General features: G+C 37.4%; 1 protein-coding gene across 2 annotated transcripts in view; it reads left to right on the plus strand.

The window, feature by feature from the left end:
• The window catches only part of SRFBP1 (serum response factor binding protein 1), an 81908-nt gene that overhangs the window by 14446 nt on the left and 49478 nt on the right, over nt 1-17984 (plus strand). For both annotated transcript variants that reach the window (XM_054184813.1, XM_054184814.1), the window contains exons 2-3: nt 13691-13779; nt 14747-14819. In XM_054184813.1, the coding sequence (XP_054040788.1) occupies nt 13691-13779; nt 14747-14819 (162 nt within the window). The remainder of the gene's footprint in view (nt 1-13690; nt 13780-14746; nt 14820-17984) is intronic.

Here is a 17984-nt window from a genome sequence, read left to right on the forward strand (position 1 = left end):
GTTTGAAGCAAACAGAAGCTCACCTCATATCCTGATGATTTTAGTATTCTTGACACAGGTTGAATATTCATCCTGTTTGAGTAAGTCAGAAAAATCTGTCATGCGAATCTGTATTTCCCTTATATCAGTGTTTATCAGAGTGTGGTCCCTGAGGCTTTTGCCGGTCACTGGAATACCTTAGGTCTGAACAAGGATACTTGGACGTGTTGTGGTACGTGTATTTTACATGCATGCTAGGTGGCCTTGTGCTAGGGGCAGCACAGGGCACATGAAAAGTCTTACACTATACTTTACAGTCCATTAGTAGAAGTCGTCTGAAATGTGCTCTTGTTACCATTTTTTAAATAAGGAGAAGAGAGTTTTTGTAAGAAGGTATGCAAAGTTACCAAGTATTATGAAAGTGTAAAACTATGTACAAATCTTTTCTGTTCTTCCCCTGTTTTCTTGTTCTCTCTTTTCTTTTTTTAATAGAGGATTTCTTCCTTTGATAACATGAATGTTAAATCCTTATTATGTGTTTATCGACATAGCTTTTTTTTCCCAGTCACAGAAAAAAAGTGCTTACGATTTTTTCTTCTCCCCCCCCCCAACTTCATTCACTATAACATTTATTTGATCATTTTATTGGACTAGATATCGTTCCTTGCTTTCCTCATACTCCCTCATTCCATGACCTACCTCTCTAATATCATAACAGTTTTTGTTATGATATTATTATGCTAGTTATATTAGGGCTTTTTTTCCTGTCGAATCTTTAGAAGTGTCATATTTGAGCATCAGACAAGAAGTAGACACTCTTGGGAGTTACAGACTAGAGACAACAGAAAATTTTATCATTAGTTTAAAGTATACTTGCATGATGGAAATTCCTTCAGCTTGTGAGGAGAGTATAGTACAGGGAGAGCATCAGTACTGGTGACACTTACTCATATGATGAAAATTAGCGTTAACTGTTGCAAGATTTAGCTTGAGGTGTGGTTTGCTTCTATCCAAAAGTTAATAAAACATGAATTTCACTTAAGCAGCAGTTGATAGTTGAGACCTTCCCCTTTTTTGATGGGAGTTTTCACGTACCTAAAGAACCTTCCTGCCTTTTCGCTTTCTGGTACTTATTCCTCTTCTTACATGTATGGACAGGGACAAACTTTACTGAGGAGGAATTTGAAGAAAAGTAGCTTAGATTTTAAAACAAAAGTTTATATTTCTTATCATAGTAAGATCAGTGACTTTTATTTTCAGTTTTCACAAAACCAGGTTATACTTATACTTTGGAGAGAATCTAAAAATTATGGTATTTGGTTCAGATTTATAGAGGATGGAGAAATGATTTAATAAGTATTTCTTTTACTTTACCACTCCTCAGCTGATCCTGAGTTCTCTTTTATTTGTTTAATAAGCTTGAAACCATTTTTCCTTTATGATTCCTTTATGTCTGCATAATAGCAACTATATCATGACATTGAAATAGAAATTTTGAGGTGATTGAGTCTTAATACAAAATGAGTGGTTGTTTGGATGACAAATTCACAAAAGCATTTTCTGTTAATATTAAGGTATGAATATTTGGCAAATACTGTGCTGCTGTAATACTGCACAGGCTTACCATTCTTTCCCTGACTTCTTAGCATGTGAGACTAGTGTAAGCTGAAGGTAACTGAAGTAACTATAAAAATGACTCTTTTTACATGAAGTAAGAAGAACCTGTCCTCCTCCTATCCAGTTCAGTAATGTTCTAATTTCCCTGGAAGCTTCAATCCTCAGATTAAAAACATCAGTCCAAAGAATAAAACATTGTATGTTCAAGTTGCGGAACCAGTGATGCCTGGCATCTTACAGCTCTGAGTCTAGTCCAGTATTCCTTGAAACTTCATACCAGTATCCTCAGTTATTCCTCTGTCTCTACAGTTTTTTATGTATTATCCTTGGAGTTGCTCTCCTTGAGCACTAATCAGTAACTGTAGTTATGGCCCACGTTTCCCACCTGTTTGGCCAATCAGGAGATGTGACTGGTGTTCTGTGTCTGGTTCAAAGACAGATGTGCTGGCAAATGAGTATGTGCGTACTAATTTGCAGCCAAAATGGAAAAGATGTGAATTCTGCTTGTTTATTTCTTCCATTCTAGGCGTGCTAATTTTAGTCCTTATCTCCTAATTGGCTACCAGTTTTCACAAAATGTGTAGGAGCTCTGGCCTGTGATGATTTGTCAAATTTGGTTTCTATTTAGTATGCCGGAAAGTTACTGGGGAGAGATACTGACAGGCAAACAATGTGCTGACAAACTTAATTTCCTCAGAAACCAGGTTAACAAATTTAATTCCAGAATACACACAGTTTTAATGTTCCACTCTTTTAGAATAGCTGAGAAAAGTTGTAATGTATTGGCTCTCAGGGCTCTTGAGGTTTTTCTCTGATGACTTAGAAGGCAATACCACCATCTCTTTGCAAAAATGATCATCAGTTAAAATCAACTGGAAATGCTAAGCAGCGAACAAATTTTGAAAATCTACATTTTGAAACAAAGTTGATGAAGTGGGACTTCTAAGGTGACATGGACACAATATGTTTTAAATGTAGGATAGAATATGTTTTCCTTTTTTTTTGGATATAATTAAAGTAATTTATCATACCCTCAGTGTTACATAAAAGTAGTTATACAAATTGATGTAATGTTTAAAGAACTCAAGTCTAAATAAACTATTAAAAAGCAAAAATATACATAGAAGAATCAGTTTGGCTGTCAGTCTTTGGAATTTTTATCTTAAGTTTTGAGTCAGCTCAGGTGCTGATTCCCTGCTTTCTTTTAAAGCCCATCATAAGCTGTGCCACCTTTCTGGATGCAAATAATTGCTTTCAGTGGATGTTGTCCAAAGCACTTGCAAAACGAATGCATGAATAGTATGAGATCACTTCTGCCAGTGCAAAAAGAAGGGGCAGCATGCATTCTTGTAGGGCTAATTGGCATACAGCTACCACTCTCCCTATTTCTCCATTCCCATCCCACCCTCAATTAGTACCCTAGCGCAGCAGACTGATCTTCTGGCAGCTAGAGCTGAGCAGCTTTGTTGTGGTTTGAAAATGAATCTTGATGTTTTACTTAATGAGAAAGCCATTTGTATGCTTATTTGAGTGAGAGAGTGTGACAGCTGACTTGCTGACTGATCATAGGATATCGGAAGCCTAGTGATGAGGGATGGATGATCTATGAATGCTGAAGTTATGTAGTTCCTTGAAAGTGAACTGTAGCATGCAAAGAACAACTGGCTGGCCAGAAGAATGGTATGAAGATGCTTGAAATGCCCATTTAATCAAGAGCAATTTACTAGCCCATTATTTTGAACCTCATGAGGTTCAGCAAGGCCAAGTGCAAGGTAGCACCTGGGTCGGGGCAAGCCCCTGTGTCAAGACATGGTGGGGGATGAAGGGATTGAGAGCAGCCCTGTGGAGAAGGACTTGAGGATACTGGCGGACAAAAAACTGGATGTGAGCTGGTAACATGTGCTCGCAGCCCAGAAAGCCAAATGTATCCTGGGCTGCATCGAAAGAAGCGTGGCCAGCAGGTTGAGGGAGATGATTCTGCCCCTCTACTCCGGTCTGGTGAGACCCCACCTGGAGTACTGTGTCCAGCTCTGGAGTCCTCAGCACAGGTAAGACATGGGCCTGTTGGAGCGGCTCCAGGGGAGGACACAAAAATGATCAGAGGGATGGAACACCTCTCCTATGAGGAAAGGCTGAGAGAGTTGGGGTTGTTCAGCTTGAACAAGAGAACGCTTCAGCAAGACCTTATAACGGCCTTTTAGTACTTAAAGGGGGCTTATGAGAAAGATGGGGACAGACTTTTTATCAGGGTCTGTCACAGGTAGTGACAGGGCAAGGGGTAATGGTTTTAAATGGAAAGCAGGTAGATTTAGACTGGACATAAGGAAGAAATGTTTTACCATGGGGGTGGTAAAACACTGGCACAGGTTGCCCAGAGAGGTTGTAGCTGCCTCACCCCTGTAAACATTCAAGGTCAGGCTGGATGGGGCTTTGAGCAACCTGATTGAGTTTAAAATGTCCCTGCTCATTGCGGGGTGGTTGGACTAGATGACCAGATGACCTCTAAATGTCCCTTCCAACACAAACTATTCTATGAACATTCAACAGTCAAGTGCTATGTAGAAGTAAATGCGGGAAGGTAGAGAAGAATATAAGGGAAACAGCACTGTGTTTACAGTTTGCCAAAGTTTATTCACTCTCTTACCATTCCCCTCTTGTAAATGTTTCTATAGTGCAGTTTTTCAGGTGCACCCCATGACTGAGACAAACAAACTGAGGTAGAATAAGGGAAAACGATCTGATGCACTGGTTTGTCCTTTAGCTGAGCTGCCAACTGGTTGTTCTGCTGCTTCTTTTCTTGCAAGATGGAGTTGATACCTATTCAAATGCTTTAGTTTTACATTCTGTTGCAAAGGAGTTGGTGCTCGATAGACCTCTTGCTGGTTTACTTAGCACGGAGTCTTGCATTTCTCAGTTCTGTCAGACAAACCCATCCCTTCAATGTTTTGACAAACAGACTGAATTTAACTTGAATTTAAAGTGCTTGCTGATCTGGTACCAAGAAGTCAGAAGGGAGAGTTCTAGCTCCTTGTTGGTCATTAGGCTAATACTGTGGTTCATGAATTTTGGTAAGCGAAAGGGTGGTGAGTGCTCAACAGTATTGCTCGGGCTCATTTTTAGACAGGAGATTAATCTTTGAAAACTATACATTAACCTGAGTCATGTTATGTTTTTTAAATATCCTCAGAACAACAGGGGTGTAATTTTTAAACCTCTTGTGACTTTTTTTAACAACTGTGCAGTTTCTACAGAAAGGTGCCTATCCTACTTGAAGTGGAAGAAAAGGAAGTAGCAACATGACAGTGCATTTTTAAAGCAGGGGGGAAGAATAACAATCCCAAGCCAAAGTAACACATGCACGCGTGCACACCAAATTAATACTGGAAAGACTGTTGTTGCATTTCTGACTTTGTTGTGTGAAAGGTGTCATACACAGTTTCGCCACAGTTTTCTTTCCATGATAGCAGTTCAACTCTACAGGTTTGGATAATGTTTACGATTTGTATAATTAGTACAAAAAAATTACACAGATTGTTTGTGAGTCAGTATAGTCAAGGTGTGGTGTTATGCTTCAGATTATACAAGTAACGTAGAGATTCATAATGTTGCCATGGGAGCAGTGCTTTCTTTTTCATCTCCTTGTGAAAAGTTCACCATTTGAAGAGAAAAAGGCGGGGGGAGTGGGGGGAACCCTCACCACTGTCATTATTTATTTATGTGTCTTGATCCTGATAATTCTTATGTCACTACTGTAGCTTCTGCTATTACTGTCTTCTGTGAAATCAAAGCATAAGGGGGCGTGAAATTCACATGTGCGTTCTAGTTATCTAGTCATCTCCAGTCTAACTAAAAAATCCTAGACATAGAAATCCATTGATTTGAGCTTGGCAGTTTTGACTGCTTTGATCACATCTCCCTGCAACATTCCGTGGAAATATTTTTAGCAGAGTGCTAGCCGGGGGTTTTCAAACTTATGTCCAGCTGATCAATTAAATATAAGGTTACAAATCACCTTCAGGTAGTGTTTTGTTTTGGAAGACTTGTGGAATTTTTATTTCCATGTGGTGGCCTATGTGCTGATTTATGTAATATAGCATCTTTGGGCTAGTTTATCACAGTTAGTTCTTATCTGGACATTTACAACTACTGCTGTTTATTTAGGGTTTAGAAATGTGTCTGGCCAGCTCATGGTCCTGGTTTGGATTTGAGAGCTTGAATGCTTTCTGAAGTACAACATAGAGCCTGACTCCATATAGTGAGACACCGACTTTGAAGCAGTAAATCCATTAAATTTTGGTCTTTGGCAATGAGCAAGTAATTCTAGACTAGCCTTACTCCATCACAACTATCTGAGATATTTGGAATCGTTTTTCAAAACCTTCAGATGAAAACGATCTTTGCTAGCAGTCTGAGTACTCATTGTGGTTTCCACTTGGAGAAGTTATGCTAGAAATGACAACTGTTCTCCACGCAGGAGGAAATACGGTGCTATATTGAAAAAAAGAAACTCGTGTATCAGTGCTTCAGTTGAGAAAGTACAAAGAAAGCAGCACAGACAGTGTGGAGGAAGCGTTTGACAGTAACTCACAAGGAGTGTGTGCATTACTTTTCCGGTGAGAAAGGCGGAAACATGCCCAAGTGGGCAGCGTGCTTTTTCCCATTCATCTTTAGCAGCTCTCCTCAGGAACCTGACAGGGTGAGTGCCCAGAGGCCTGAGAGGCTGCAGGTGTTTTGCTTTGCAGGTGCCTCCAGCTAGCGATGGTGCTTCTGCCTGCTTTGGGCAGCAGGATGCTATGTTTTAACCCAGAAAAAGTTGCCTCATGTTTCATGAATTTGTCTACGTTTTGTTAGATGTGTTGTGATATGATTGAGTCCACTTGGTTTGAACCTGCATGCATGTAGCTGAAGACAGCAAAGGCAAGATTAACGCTACATTGATACAGTATAGACACTAGCTGAAGACTATGTGTTCCTTAGCACTCTCTGTGCTGGGATTTGATCCTTATATTAAATGCAAGGACAGCTCATTTGTTGTAGCCCACCTCTCTGTTTCCTTCTCACTTTGCTCTTTTGCCCTGGAGCTAGCTAGTGATCATACCACCATAAGGGGAAACAGTTCAGGAAACTGGCTGAAAACTCACCTCGTTTTGTTTTTTGTGAAGTTAGGATGTGCGGGGTTTTTCTTTTTTATTGATATATATTTGTGTAAAACTCTTCTGGAACTGAACAACTGAACCCTGATACTCCACATAGGTGCATTTATGTTCATGCTGCCTTTACCTCCCTACTTATATATGTTTTTATAATGCAATTATATGAACCTGTAATAAGTCTAAGACTAGCTCTTTCCAGATATTTTGACATGTATAAAATATATACTGTAATATAGTGATTCTCTTTTTAAAACAGAAAAAAAAAGTAAACTTGGCAATTCCTAACTTTTCCTAAGAATCTAAAAATCGTTAGATCTTTCAAGCTAACATTCCAGATAATAGAAAGAAATACTTGTAATGAAGTTCCAGAAACATTTTTTCACTTAGATTATTCACTCAAAAGATTATGTACTATTGTTAGTTCTGGCTAATATGTGATCCAGCTGCAGGTGTTTTGAATTTTAAAACTCTCTGTTGCCAAATAGCACCAAAAATTAACGTTTAGAATACTCTGTTGCCATGGTAATTTCTTGGTTAGGAGACTGCCAAGCAACTATAAAATGAAACCATTGCTTTTGGTGTGCCCTAAAACGAAGAAAGGAAAGCTCAGCAAGAACTAAAACATTACTTAGTTTCATGTTTTTCTTGTAGGTATGGGAGAGACCTTGAATACTCAACTTAAATACTTTTTTTTAAGCTGGATTTCTTGCTTTGACACTTGTTGATGCATAATTTAAGAAAAATAAACAACTGTTTTTGGTGTGTTCTTAATGACTTTTTCCCGTTCTACTTAAGCTTGAACTTGAGGAGGTTCAGAACCAAATTTCTTAATGTAGTAAAATCAAAAAGCTATTGTGTACTTTTGGGCACATGTAAATTCTATTTTCCTTCTGCTTTGAGCCATTTTGATCTTAATGGATCAGACTCTTGTTTCAACCTGTTTGCGTTCTCTTGGCACGAAAGGGCTCCACCAGGACTGAGGTATAGCTTTTACCCACAGTTTTGTTTCTCGCTATTGTTCATTCACTAGACCCAGTTTGTACAGATATGTAGTAATTTATTGATAGTGATATGATCTGGTATATTTAAAATAGATTATTTCCTGACACAGAATTTACAGGGTAGATTTTTTATATTTTCTCCTTGTTATCGTACTCTCAGATGTAACCATTATGTTGGATAAAGCCTGTTAGCCTTGAAAGCACAGGAAGAAACACAAGTAGAAATGCAAACTCAGAACTACCCTCTTTTTTTTTTTCAGGCGTCAAGTGATGGAAAAGACATAAAAGACCTTATATTGCAAAGTGGATTTGGACATGTCTATGTAAAACTACAAAATATTGCTTAGGAATGATATTTTCAACATGTAAATTAAAGTTTTTTGCAATTGTGTCTGGACCTTGAAGACAATCTTCATACAGGAGAGACCTCACCATGTTGGGGGAGAGGAGGGAGGCTTCTATTTAATATGTGTGTGTGTTTGTATAACATTACGGATATTTCAAAACGCTGTAAATTCTTCCACTGATTTTTTTCACTGAATGAGGTTAGGTCCAATGTCCTTCTTTGAGGAGAACAGGGTGATTTGTCTTTTCTGGTTACTTGTACAAGAACTAGGACTAGACTGTGTGCTGGCATAAAGCAAAAGTGGATGAAGAAACTCCAGTCTGTCTAGTGCTGGTTGTTTAAGGATTTAATAATTTGTTTAAGTGCATTATTGGGTCAGGACCAAAATGTTCAGCACCTCATGGGCTGAAGCCCAAGGAGAACAGTTGTATGTGCTTTAGGCTGCTTAGAGGAAAAAGACATGGCCATCAGTTTATTGGCTTTCATGCGTTTTGGATAGCTGGGGCCAACTGCATAAGTAAACTTTTATTAACTTGTAGTTAAGAAGAACTTAAGACATTCTGTGTCTTTCAGGTACAGTACCAGTTTTTGTACATGATAACATAAAAAAACCACTTTTCATATTGTTTTTGAATAGACTATATTAAACATAGACTATATTAAGTCATGGGCAGAACATGTTATTGAGTATTTTTTCTCTTAATCCATTGGATTAAGATTTCTTGAAGAATGGTTTGAGGTTTTTTTTGGTCAAGTATAGTTGATATTATAGTTCAGAGTAGACACGTACCTTTCTTGATACATCTACAAATCTTTAGTCACACTTTCCTTTATTTTTTTCTAATTGGCTGAACACTAGCTTAGTTTGGAGGCATGTTGCCTGTACAGACCTCAAAACAAGTTTCAGAAGTGGCCAAGTATAACATTTTATTCTAATGTAGTGTTCCTTTGAGAACTTTGCTGCTGTTGTCTTAAAAATGTGAAGGCAAATACCTTTGACTAGTTGTGAGAATTTGAATCTAATATTGCACCTATACTGTTGTTTTGTCCACATTGCTTGGTGTGGTTTTGTTGCCATCACCAATACGAGGACTTTTCTGTAGTGATTTAGGTTTTTGGAACCTAAACCAGATTTTTTTTGTTGTTGTTTCATCTAAAAATACCTCAGGTTTCTCTTAAAGAAACTTGAAAACTTTCATAAAAAGTTTTTTTACAAAAGCTTAATTGTGTGGGAAGTTCTTAAAATAGCTTTCTGTTCTATTACACGTTTTTTGTTTTGTATTATATACTATAACCATGTCCCATTTAATTTAAAAGGGATAATGTATGTGATCAAAAGCCCTTTCCAGTAAGTCCAATTCAGGCACCAATTCAGCACTTCCAAGATTTTTGTTAGTTGAAATTTAGTAATTTGTAACTATGAGTGAAATATCAGTATTCAAACCAAACTATTTTCTTGCAAAAAAAAGCTAGAAGGAAACTTAAAAGATCAAAGGTACCATTAAACAGTCCTGTGTCAATTTCTCTCCCTTTATTTTCCCCCTGCCTTGGGCATGAGAAGGGCTTGGACATGCTGAGGGTTGGGGAAGGCTTGATTGGACTAGCACACAAGAGGAGAAATCTCTGAGAATGGTTATTAATCCTCCAGAGGCAGGAGCAACCTGGAGTAAGAAGGCAAAGTGACTAAAGCTGTTGTTTTTTCCCTTCCTCAGATGTAAATTCTGGGTTAAATGCAGTTCTTGTGATGCCTTTAAATACACACTTGTTAGATGCATTGTTTGCTGGAAATCATCCTCTTCGTTTGACATATACCTTCTTGTTCCTTTGTACCATGCCCAGTGTACCTGTTCATCCAAATAGGGGCTCTTTTCATTGCCAGTTACTGCCACTACCAGCAGTGAGTGCTGGGAGCTGTGTGCCAAGTATCCCTTCAGCGTAGGTTATGCTGAAGTCAGCAATTCCTGTTATAGTCCCCCACAGTAAATTGCAGGAGAGGGTTTCTAGTTCTTGTCTGAGCCGTAACGCCGATCCCATGCTGTGCTCTTTCTTTCCCTCTCGTTCTTGGACCAGCAACAGGTACACTCTGCCTATGGCTTGAAACGGCTTGTGTGCAGTTGGCTGGTACGTGTCATGTTTTGTGGCAGTGCTTGCTGTAGGTTGCAAGCTGTTGGGGTGATGGAAGCCTCCCTTTGTGGAGTACCTGCAGCCATGGAATTTTTTTGCATTTTGTCTTTGTTTAGGATTGGTAGTAATATAAATCCTTACGCTGTATCGTGGAAGGCACAGTGCAGAATGGATGTGATTTCTATTCCTAGCCATAGCTTTTGAAACATGCTCGTGTGCTTTCAGGCTAGTCTGTGTTACTACCTAGGCTTGTTTTAAAAAGTGAGTTCATTTCCCCTATGATTTCTTTTAGGTTTAATAACTTATATGTTATCTATATCTCTTCCTTTACATGATCTCTTCTTACTTCTATATTATCTCTCCTTCCTTTTATATTATCTCATCTTACTATTTAAGAACTGTAATTAATAAATATTAATCATTAATAAAAAATTCACACACATCTTTTTAGTATTAATAAATGGTAATGACTTAATTGCCCTGTAGATAATGTTTTCCTACAGAATAAAGAAGTAAAGGAACGTCTTCAGCAAAGGAAAGCATCTCTTTTTCTTTGTTGCAAGCAATCTTTGAAGTGGTTATTTCCACTTAGAATTGCAGGCTTCATGAATTTCCAGGAATCCTAGGATTTGTTCCTATTGATAGAATAAATTGTTTGCTTTGAGGCTTGCCTGTGTTTATAATTATTTTCTTGCGTTTACTACAATCTCTAGATTAAAAATCCTTATTGCCTGGTCTTAAAGGATTGGTTAGTCTGACCCTGACATACACTGCAACCTTTCTAAGTTACAGTGCAAAGACTTCTTCTTTTCTTGTCTTTTCTTAACCGATTTATAAAAAATATCTTATTATGAGTAAGTATTTGTTAGTATTTTTCGAAATCTGCTACTGGTTTTGGTGGGGAGGGAGGATGGCTTTTTTTTTTTTACTTGAGAGGAAGTTGCCTATCTCACTTTGTCAGACAAGAGGCGGATGGTTCAGTGAGTCCTAGGAGCCACCCTGGTGGTCTAAGCCCCATTGTTTCAGGCACACTGTAAATCTAAAGTAAAACTTGTTTGATTTCTGTCCCAAAGAACTGACTGCTTTCTTGAGAACTTTGTGAGTACTTCCAAGAACACAGTTGATGCAAACTGTCCCGTGTGAAAGAAGTGACTGTGGATTACATAAATTGACATTCCTAGCCTGCCAAAGAGTGAATACCTTCCCACATTCCTGCTGTCATATGTCTATACAGCCTTCATTGGCTGGCAGCAAGGAAGGCTGGGTTTTGGCTCTTCTAGGCCCCGGAAACATGCTTTGTCTGCATTAATATTTCTATTAAAAAATACATTACAAAATATTTTTTGAGAGAAGGTTAAATATACTTCATGTTTGGATACACAGTAACTAATATGTAAAGTATGAATTATTTAAATTCACTTGTGCTTGTAGCTTGTGGATGTTTTTAATGGTTATTTAAAAAAAAACAAGAAACAAAACAAACAACCCCCTCCCCAACCTTCTAAGAAGGCATACCCAGTTTGCATCTGAAGTGCCAAGCTCTTTGAACATCCATGGTACCTAAGGGGTATTCAACCAGAAGATGCTTTATTTTCTTTTGTCCATTTAGAAGAAGATGTAATATAGGGAGCTGTGAAAATTCCATTCAGTATCTTATAGAAAGAAATGTTTTCAGGTTTGGATGGCAAATGGTAATGTTAAGGTTTGGCACAGCTGCTTTTTGGCACGTGCTTTCTGCTCTTACCTGAAGTAGAAATGTTTGTAGGTAGAGCTGCATGCACAGTTATTTTCATTAGGGTAACCAAGGTAAGTACTGACCTTTGCTGTACAAAATTTTAGAACAGGAGGCCAATTTTAAGTCAGTCATTCTTGTCCCAAAAACCTCCTTCGCCTTTTCCCTTCTCTCTGTGCAAGTGCCAGTAAAATTGCCCAAGTACAATTCCCCTCCCTTACTTTTCATGGGAGCACTTGTCCACACGCTCCTCCTCTGCCCTGGCAGAGGTGGGGTTGGCAATCAGCATGTGCCCCTCTATAGAAATTGTTTTGCTCTGACTGATCAGCCTTCAGGAGAGCCACTGTGAGTACAGTTCAAGGCTTAACTGCTTGCTTATGTCGGTAACCTAGCTACAAACATAATCAGGTGTGCAAAACATGTGGGTGTTTTGGTTTTCTTTTTTAATAAATGATATAATCTCGCCTTTATGGTCTCTGTACAGAGGATATCTACTAGCCAGGCTTCCCCTCATAGGTGTGAAATATTCCTTTGTGAGCTCTGGAGAATTATTTTCTCTCTATTTGGTCAAGCTTGGTGCAGGTTTATAATACTAATATTTCTGATGGAACTGACTTGATGGTGCAGATACCATCAAGCTATCATTTTGATGTGTCTGAGAAATTAGAAGATAAAGTAGAAACTTGAGGTAAAGAAGTTCCTTGAGAAAGAGGTGCTAACTTATTTTGAAACTTGAAAGGTGCTAACTTATTTTGAAAGTTGTCTTTTTGTCAGGAAGACTGATTTTTTTTTTTTGCTTGTTTTAATACTTCTAAGTGCAACTCTTAATACAAAATCTTAATAGTGATAGTAAGATATATCTGAACAAATTAGGGTTGTTTTTTTGAGTTGTAAAAAAGCAAGGTTATATTAGTATGGGCTCCTGTATCCAAAATGTGCATCATTGACAAGACAATGCCTAGGCCTAAGGTTTCCCATGGTGGAATTTAGTAGCGAAACATTCCAAAGATTTGTCCATTTGTACCATCTGTCTAATAATAACTAGAATTGTTTCTTTTATTTTGGAGGAATAAATAAGACCAAAACATTGTTGTCAAGTTTTCTTTAATATTGTCTACTTTGAAATGCATTTTGGGAACAGAATACTGGGTAGGATAGGAAGTTGGAAGAGTCTGTAGCAAGTTAGAAATCATTTTGATATTATTTTCAACAAAAATCAATTCAAATACATTATAAGATTTTTATATCTTGAATTCTGTTCTATAATAAATGATGTTTAGTTTGGGAGTCTTTCCTTAATCTTTCAAAATGTTTCATAACAAAAATACTTTTACATATTATGTACTAATGGAAAAGTACTGGTGCTATTTCACCAGAACAAAAATAAACAAAGGGAAGGCAAAAGGTGAGTCTTTTCAAATCTCTAGCTCAGGCTAGCTCTAAGAATAATATTAAAGTATGGCTAGTTAGGAATGTCTTGTCTTCTGTTTAGACCTCAGACACGTTTTTAGGCTGTTGGTTGTTCTTCCTCTGATGTTTATGGAAGCAGTTTGATTTTTAAATGAAATCTGAATTCAGTTGTACTGGGATTTGGTTAGCAGGGGAAGGCACTCTGTTTCCAAAAATAGTTCTTTTTGTTGAACTAATTTCTAAAATTTAAGTCAATGTAATGAACATATTGTATATGGAAACTAATCAAGGAAAAGAAGCTTTATAATGTCTTCCATCTTTCTGACAGGTCGTGAAGATGAGAAAAGATGTGAAGAAGGCCAGAGTCCTGACTATTCGCAGACTAACCAGACACATCGGGAAATTAAAGTTGAAAAAGTCAGTTTTAAATATCAGTGTTCTTGTTTGTGTGTTTATAAATGAGAGAGTATCTTAAATGTTTTCTCAAAAACAGAAGTGGGAGAAACATGTATTACATTTAAAATTTAAGGCACTGTGATACGTAAATTATATTTTTCTTATTTTTGTATCACTTTAGATAGACTAAAAACACTAACTAAAAAGCATTTTCATAAAACAGAATTGGGATAACTTTTTAAAAAGGATTTAGAGTATTGGAAGCTAATCCCAGTCGGTTACAGAACCTTTTGTAGCACTTTTAAAAGTGTCAGACTTGATCTTTTAGGTTATTTTGCTGTTGAGCATAAGTTACGCAACATTTTCTCACTGCAGTTGTATGCAAGGTTCTATAGCAACAAACATTGTTCAGTCTGCATAGGTATATGTGTCAGATTTGTTTTTAATAATTAGTATTAATTAATATTTAAGTTAATAGTTAACATTTTGTAGATTATGTTTTTAAAGATAACTGGCCCCAAGGAATTTAGGACGTGTCTTGTTGGGGACAGTATAAGATACATCTGTTACTGTGTTCAACGTGTAAATTAAGTGTACTCTTCTCCCACAATCTTAGCAAATTGTGCAAAATAAGAAGCAAGCCCAATGATATTTTATATTTAAATATTACAGCTCTTAAAATGTAATTAGATTTAAGATATCAGTGTCTCCTATGGATTGTTGACAGCAATTGTAGTTACTATCTTCTAATAAGGTAAAGTTTGTTTTTCTTATTATTCTGGTAAATCCTCAGTGTTTATTTCTCTGTTGAGAACAGCTGAAGCATTAGATTATGTTCAACTGTTTGCTAAAATGTTCATTTAACAACAAGGGAATGTGTTTATGCTCACTCTTGTGATATTTTTATTTTGCTACTTAGTATTAGCCCACAGGGGAATAAAGTGAACAATACCCAGATTTTTTTAATAAAGTCAGACTTCATTTGCAGGGGTCCAGAAGACTTGAAATTAAAGAACCAAAAACGAGTTGAGAGATTAATAGAAGAAATACATGCCATGAAGGTAATACCATGTTTAGATATTTAAATATTAGAGGCAATTAATTTTAGTAATAAAAAGCTTTGTCTGTTTTCTGGGACTGCATTACTGAAACTTAACTGAAATATTTCCAGAGTCAGTTTGGTCATTACTGTAACACAGATGGAAAATTAGGCATATTTGCATATTCCCATGTTTGTTTGCTGCATCTGTCAAGGTTTTTGACATCATCAGTCAAGACAATTTGAGTCTTAAGCTTTCCACGCTAAACATGAATTTGGTCAAGCGTGGTGCTTGAAGTTTTTACTGTAACAGTTAAAGCACAGTAATTAAAGGTCTCATGCCATTCAGGAGTATGGAAGGCATTTTTTGTGCCTAACAATACAGTATGCTTGTTGTCAGTTTTTAATGATGATGCCACTTGTATTTTACTTTCAACTTGAAAGTTCTGTAGTAGTTTGAAATATTAGCTGCATGGGACTGGTAAGGCTTGAGTCAGACCTTTTTTTATTTTCAGCCTTGCTGTCAGTTGATACAGTTTTTGTATGTTGTGTGTTATGACATACCAGCAAATGCTTTAGAATTTTTGTAATTTTGTAGTGTTTTCTACAAGCCATATCTCAATTTTCACCAATACTGGTTAAAATTGTGTGTGTTGAAATGAGACATGAACTCCAGTTGTAAGGCTTGAGCACAAGAGTCCTGTATAGGCCAAGAAAACATAAAATGGCTGTTTTCTTTGTTTTTCCTTGATGAATGTAATGATTAAATCACCCTTGCCGTTGTGTGTTTCGTTTGGGTGTTTTTTAACCTTTCTCTGTTTTTTTTCTCTTTCCTGGTCCTTGCACGAATCTCAGTCTTCAAAAAGCTGGTAACTGGAAAGGCTTCATTGACCCATTTAGATGTGCGTTGTGACAGATTCATCAGGTGGAATCAGGGGGTTTTAGCACAGTAGTTACAAAACAAGAGTCTTCACAAATCAGTAAAGGGGAAAAGAAAATGGGCAGCACTGTGTTAAAGGGTAAAGCACTGGTCAAGCAACATGACACTCGTATTAGGCATTCTGCTTTTCTGGCTTACCATCAGTCTTAAACTTAGTCTTGTGGTTGCACTTTTGGGTTTTTTTTCCATCACATTTATGTGTCTGTTGGAGCATGATGAGGATTCTGGAAAAGTCTCTCAAGAGTGTATATCAAGTGATCAGGTCTGCTGCAGCACTGAGCTCACAAACCCGTGTTTTAAGGCGCTTCTGTGAGCGCTCCTGAAAGAGTTTCACTGCAAGATCCGTTCTACTCACATCTCCCAGAAGTGTCTGCTTTGTCCACGTTGTGCTTTTCCTTCCAGGATTGGGTCACGCAGACATCTTAAATGCTGCCTGCACTGAGGACTGTATTGGCCAAGTGCATTCCATCTGTTTCTTCACTTGTTGCTAATGAGTGTAGGACTTGTAAGTGTTAACTTTAAGAGTGATTGCAAAGGGAGGACAGATTCATAATCTGCAGAGCTGAAGGCAAACAAGTTTTGCTTTGAAATAGTTTATAGGAGGGGAGAAGTCTTCAAAGCGAGTAGCTGAGGAAGATGAAAAGCTCTCTCGCTTCTCAGGCAAATAGCTAATACATGTGCTCGGTTATCTGAAATTGAGCTTTAAGTGGTCTTTATTGTTAAAAAAAATGCACCCTTCTATTAATAGTATTTTTATAGCAAAAAGGTTGGTTTTCTTGGGGTTTTTTAGTCTTCAAAAATGAACAAATAGACGCTTACTAGCTCTACAGTGTATTTGCTTCTTAGACGAAAGAAAAATTCCTGTTTCATATGAATCACAGCCTAAAAGGCACTTGTTGTTTACATATTTTTTCACCGCTGTTGATTTCTAGACTGAGAGCTTTTTAGTGTTGGCATAGAAATAGGCCTCATTCAGCATTGAATAGTAATAAGACAGCTTTCCCAGAAATCATCAATATTATTTGAGATGTCACTCCCAGAAACCTTTTATCTTAAGTTATTGATCAGATGATTCATAAAGAACACTTTGCATAACCTGAATGGATATTTTATATTTTTTAGGAATGAATGAACAGAATAGAAATGGTTAATAAGGTAAATTGGTAAGCAGTCTACGAAGTTGCAATTTAGGGCACGCTTGTATCATCCAGACTATTCTATCAGTTTCAGTGTGTGGATCCCAAACCCTTGTCAGAGGAGATGCAAATCCTTTCAAAACTGACTGACTGACTGTGTGCAGAATATAGGAGTCGGTTGTGTTCCATGTAATATGCAGAAGTCTATAAACTTCTGTTTACATGTTTTATGTAAGAAAAAATGTCTGCCCTCTCTCTTACTGAATGTTTAGTCCTGAGGAGTACATCAAGCTGTAAAGAGAAGTTCAGTTGAAAAGGCAAAAAACAACAAAAATAATTACACCAGCCAGAGTGATTTGGATGTTACACCAGAGTTTGACAGCATGTGTATTTTCAGATTAAAAGATATATTGAGATGGCTACTTAGAACTTCTAGAACTTCTTTACTGGTTGGACAAAGACACAAAGAGTTGCTGTAGATTGAAGAAAGTACATCTTTGAAAGAAAAGGAAAATGGTACAATTTTTTTCTGAGTTTTTCCCGGTTGCCAAAGACAGCACACCTCTTTCTAAATATGCATCTTTCTTCCTTTAGTCAAGAACAGACCCAGACCACCTTTCCCCTAACACATATCCAGGAAAAAAAAAAGCCTTCTGGGGACTCCAGGCATGAATAAGGTCTTTTGTGAAGGACCTTATGTGTCCTGATGACCTCAGAAGGCACGAGAGGAGGGTTTAATTTCACAGGGAATTTGTTTCAAACTCAGGGAAGAGAGACTGAAGTTCTGGGACCTTGACACAGTTGTCTGTCTTACGGAAGTTTTTAATGCGGTGGCTTAAGTTTCTTTTACTCAGGAAAAAAATTGAGGGGTTGAAATCCCAATAAGGGAGAATTCCTTGCCTTCTTAAGAATTCTGCATTCAGCTGCCTGTAAACCCACAAACCTTTTGTACTAGCTCATTTACTTGAGGAATCTGTTTCTTGGTCAGCACAGTGTTTCAATATGGCTGCTGCCACTTTGTGGAACACCTGTTATCTTTCATCCAGACTGCAAACGGGGGAAAAAAAAAAAAAAAGAATCAATTGCCTGACGGTGCATCTGTTTTTATAGG

The sequence above is a fragment of the Rissa tridactyla genome, chromosome Z, assembly GCF_028500815.1.
Source record: "Rissa tridactyla isolate bRisTri1 chromosome Z, bRisTri1.patW.cur.20221130, whole genome shotgun sequence".
Lineage (NCBI taxonomy): Eukaryota > Metazoa > Chordata > Aves > Charadriiformes > Laridae > Rissa > Rissa tridactyla.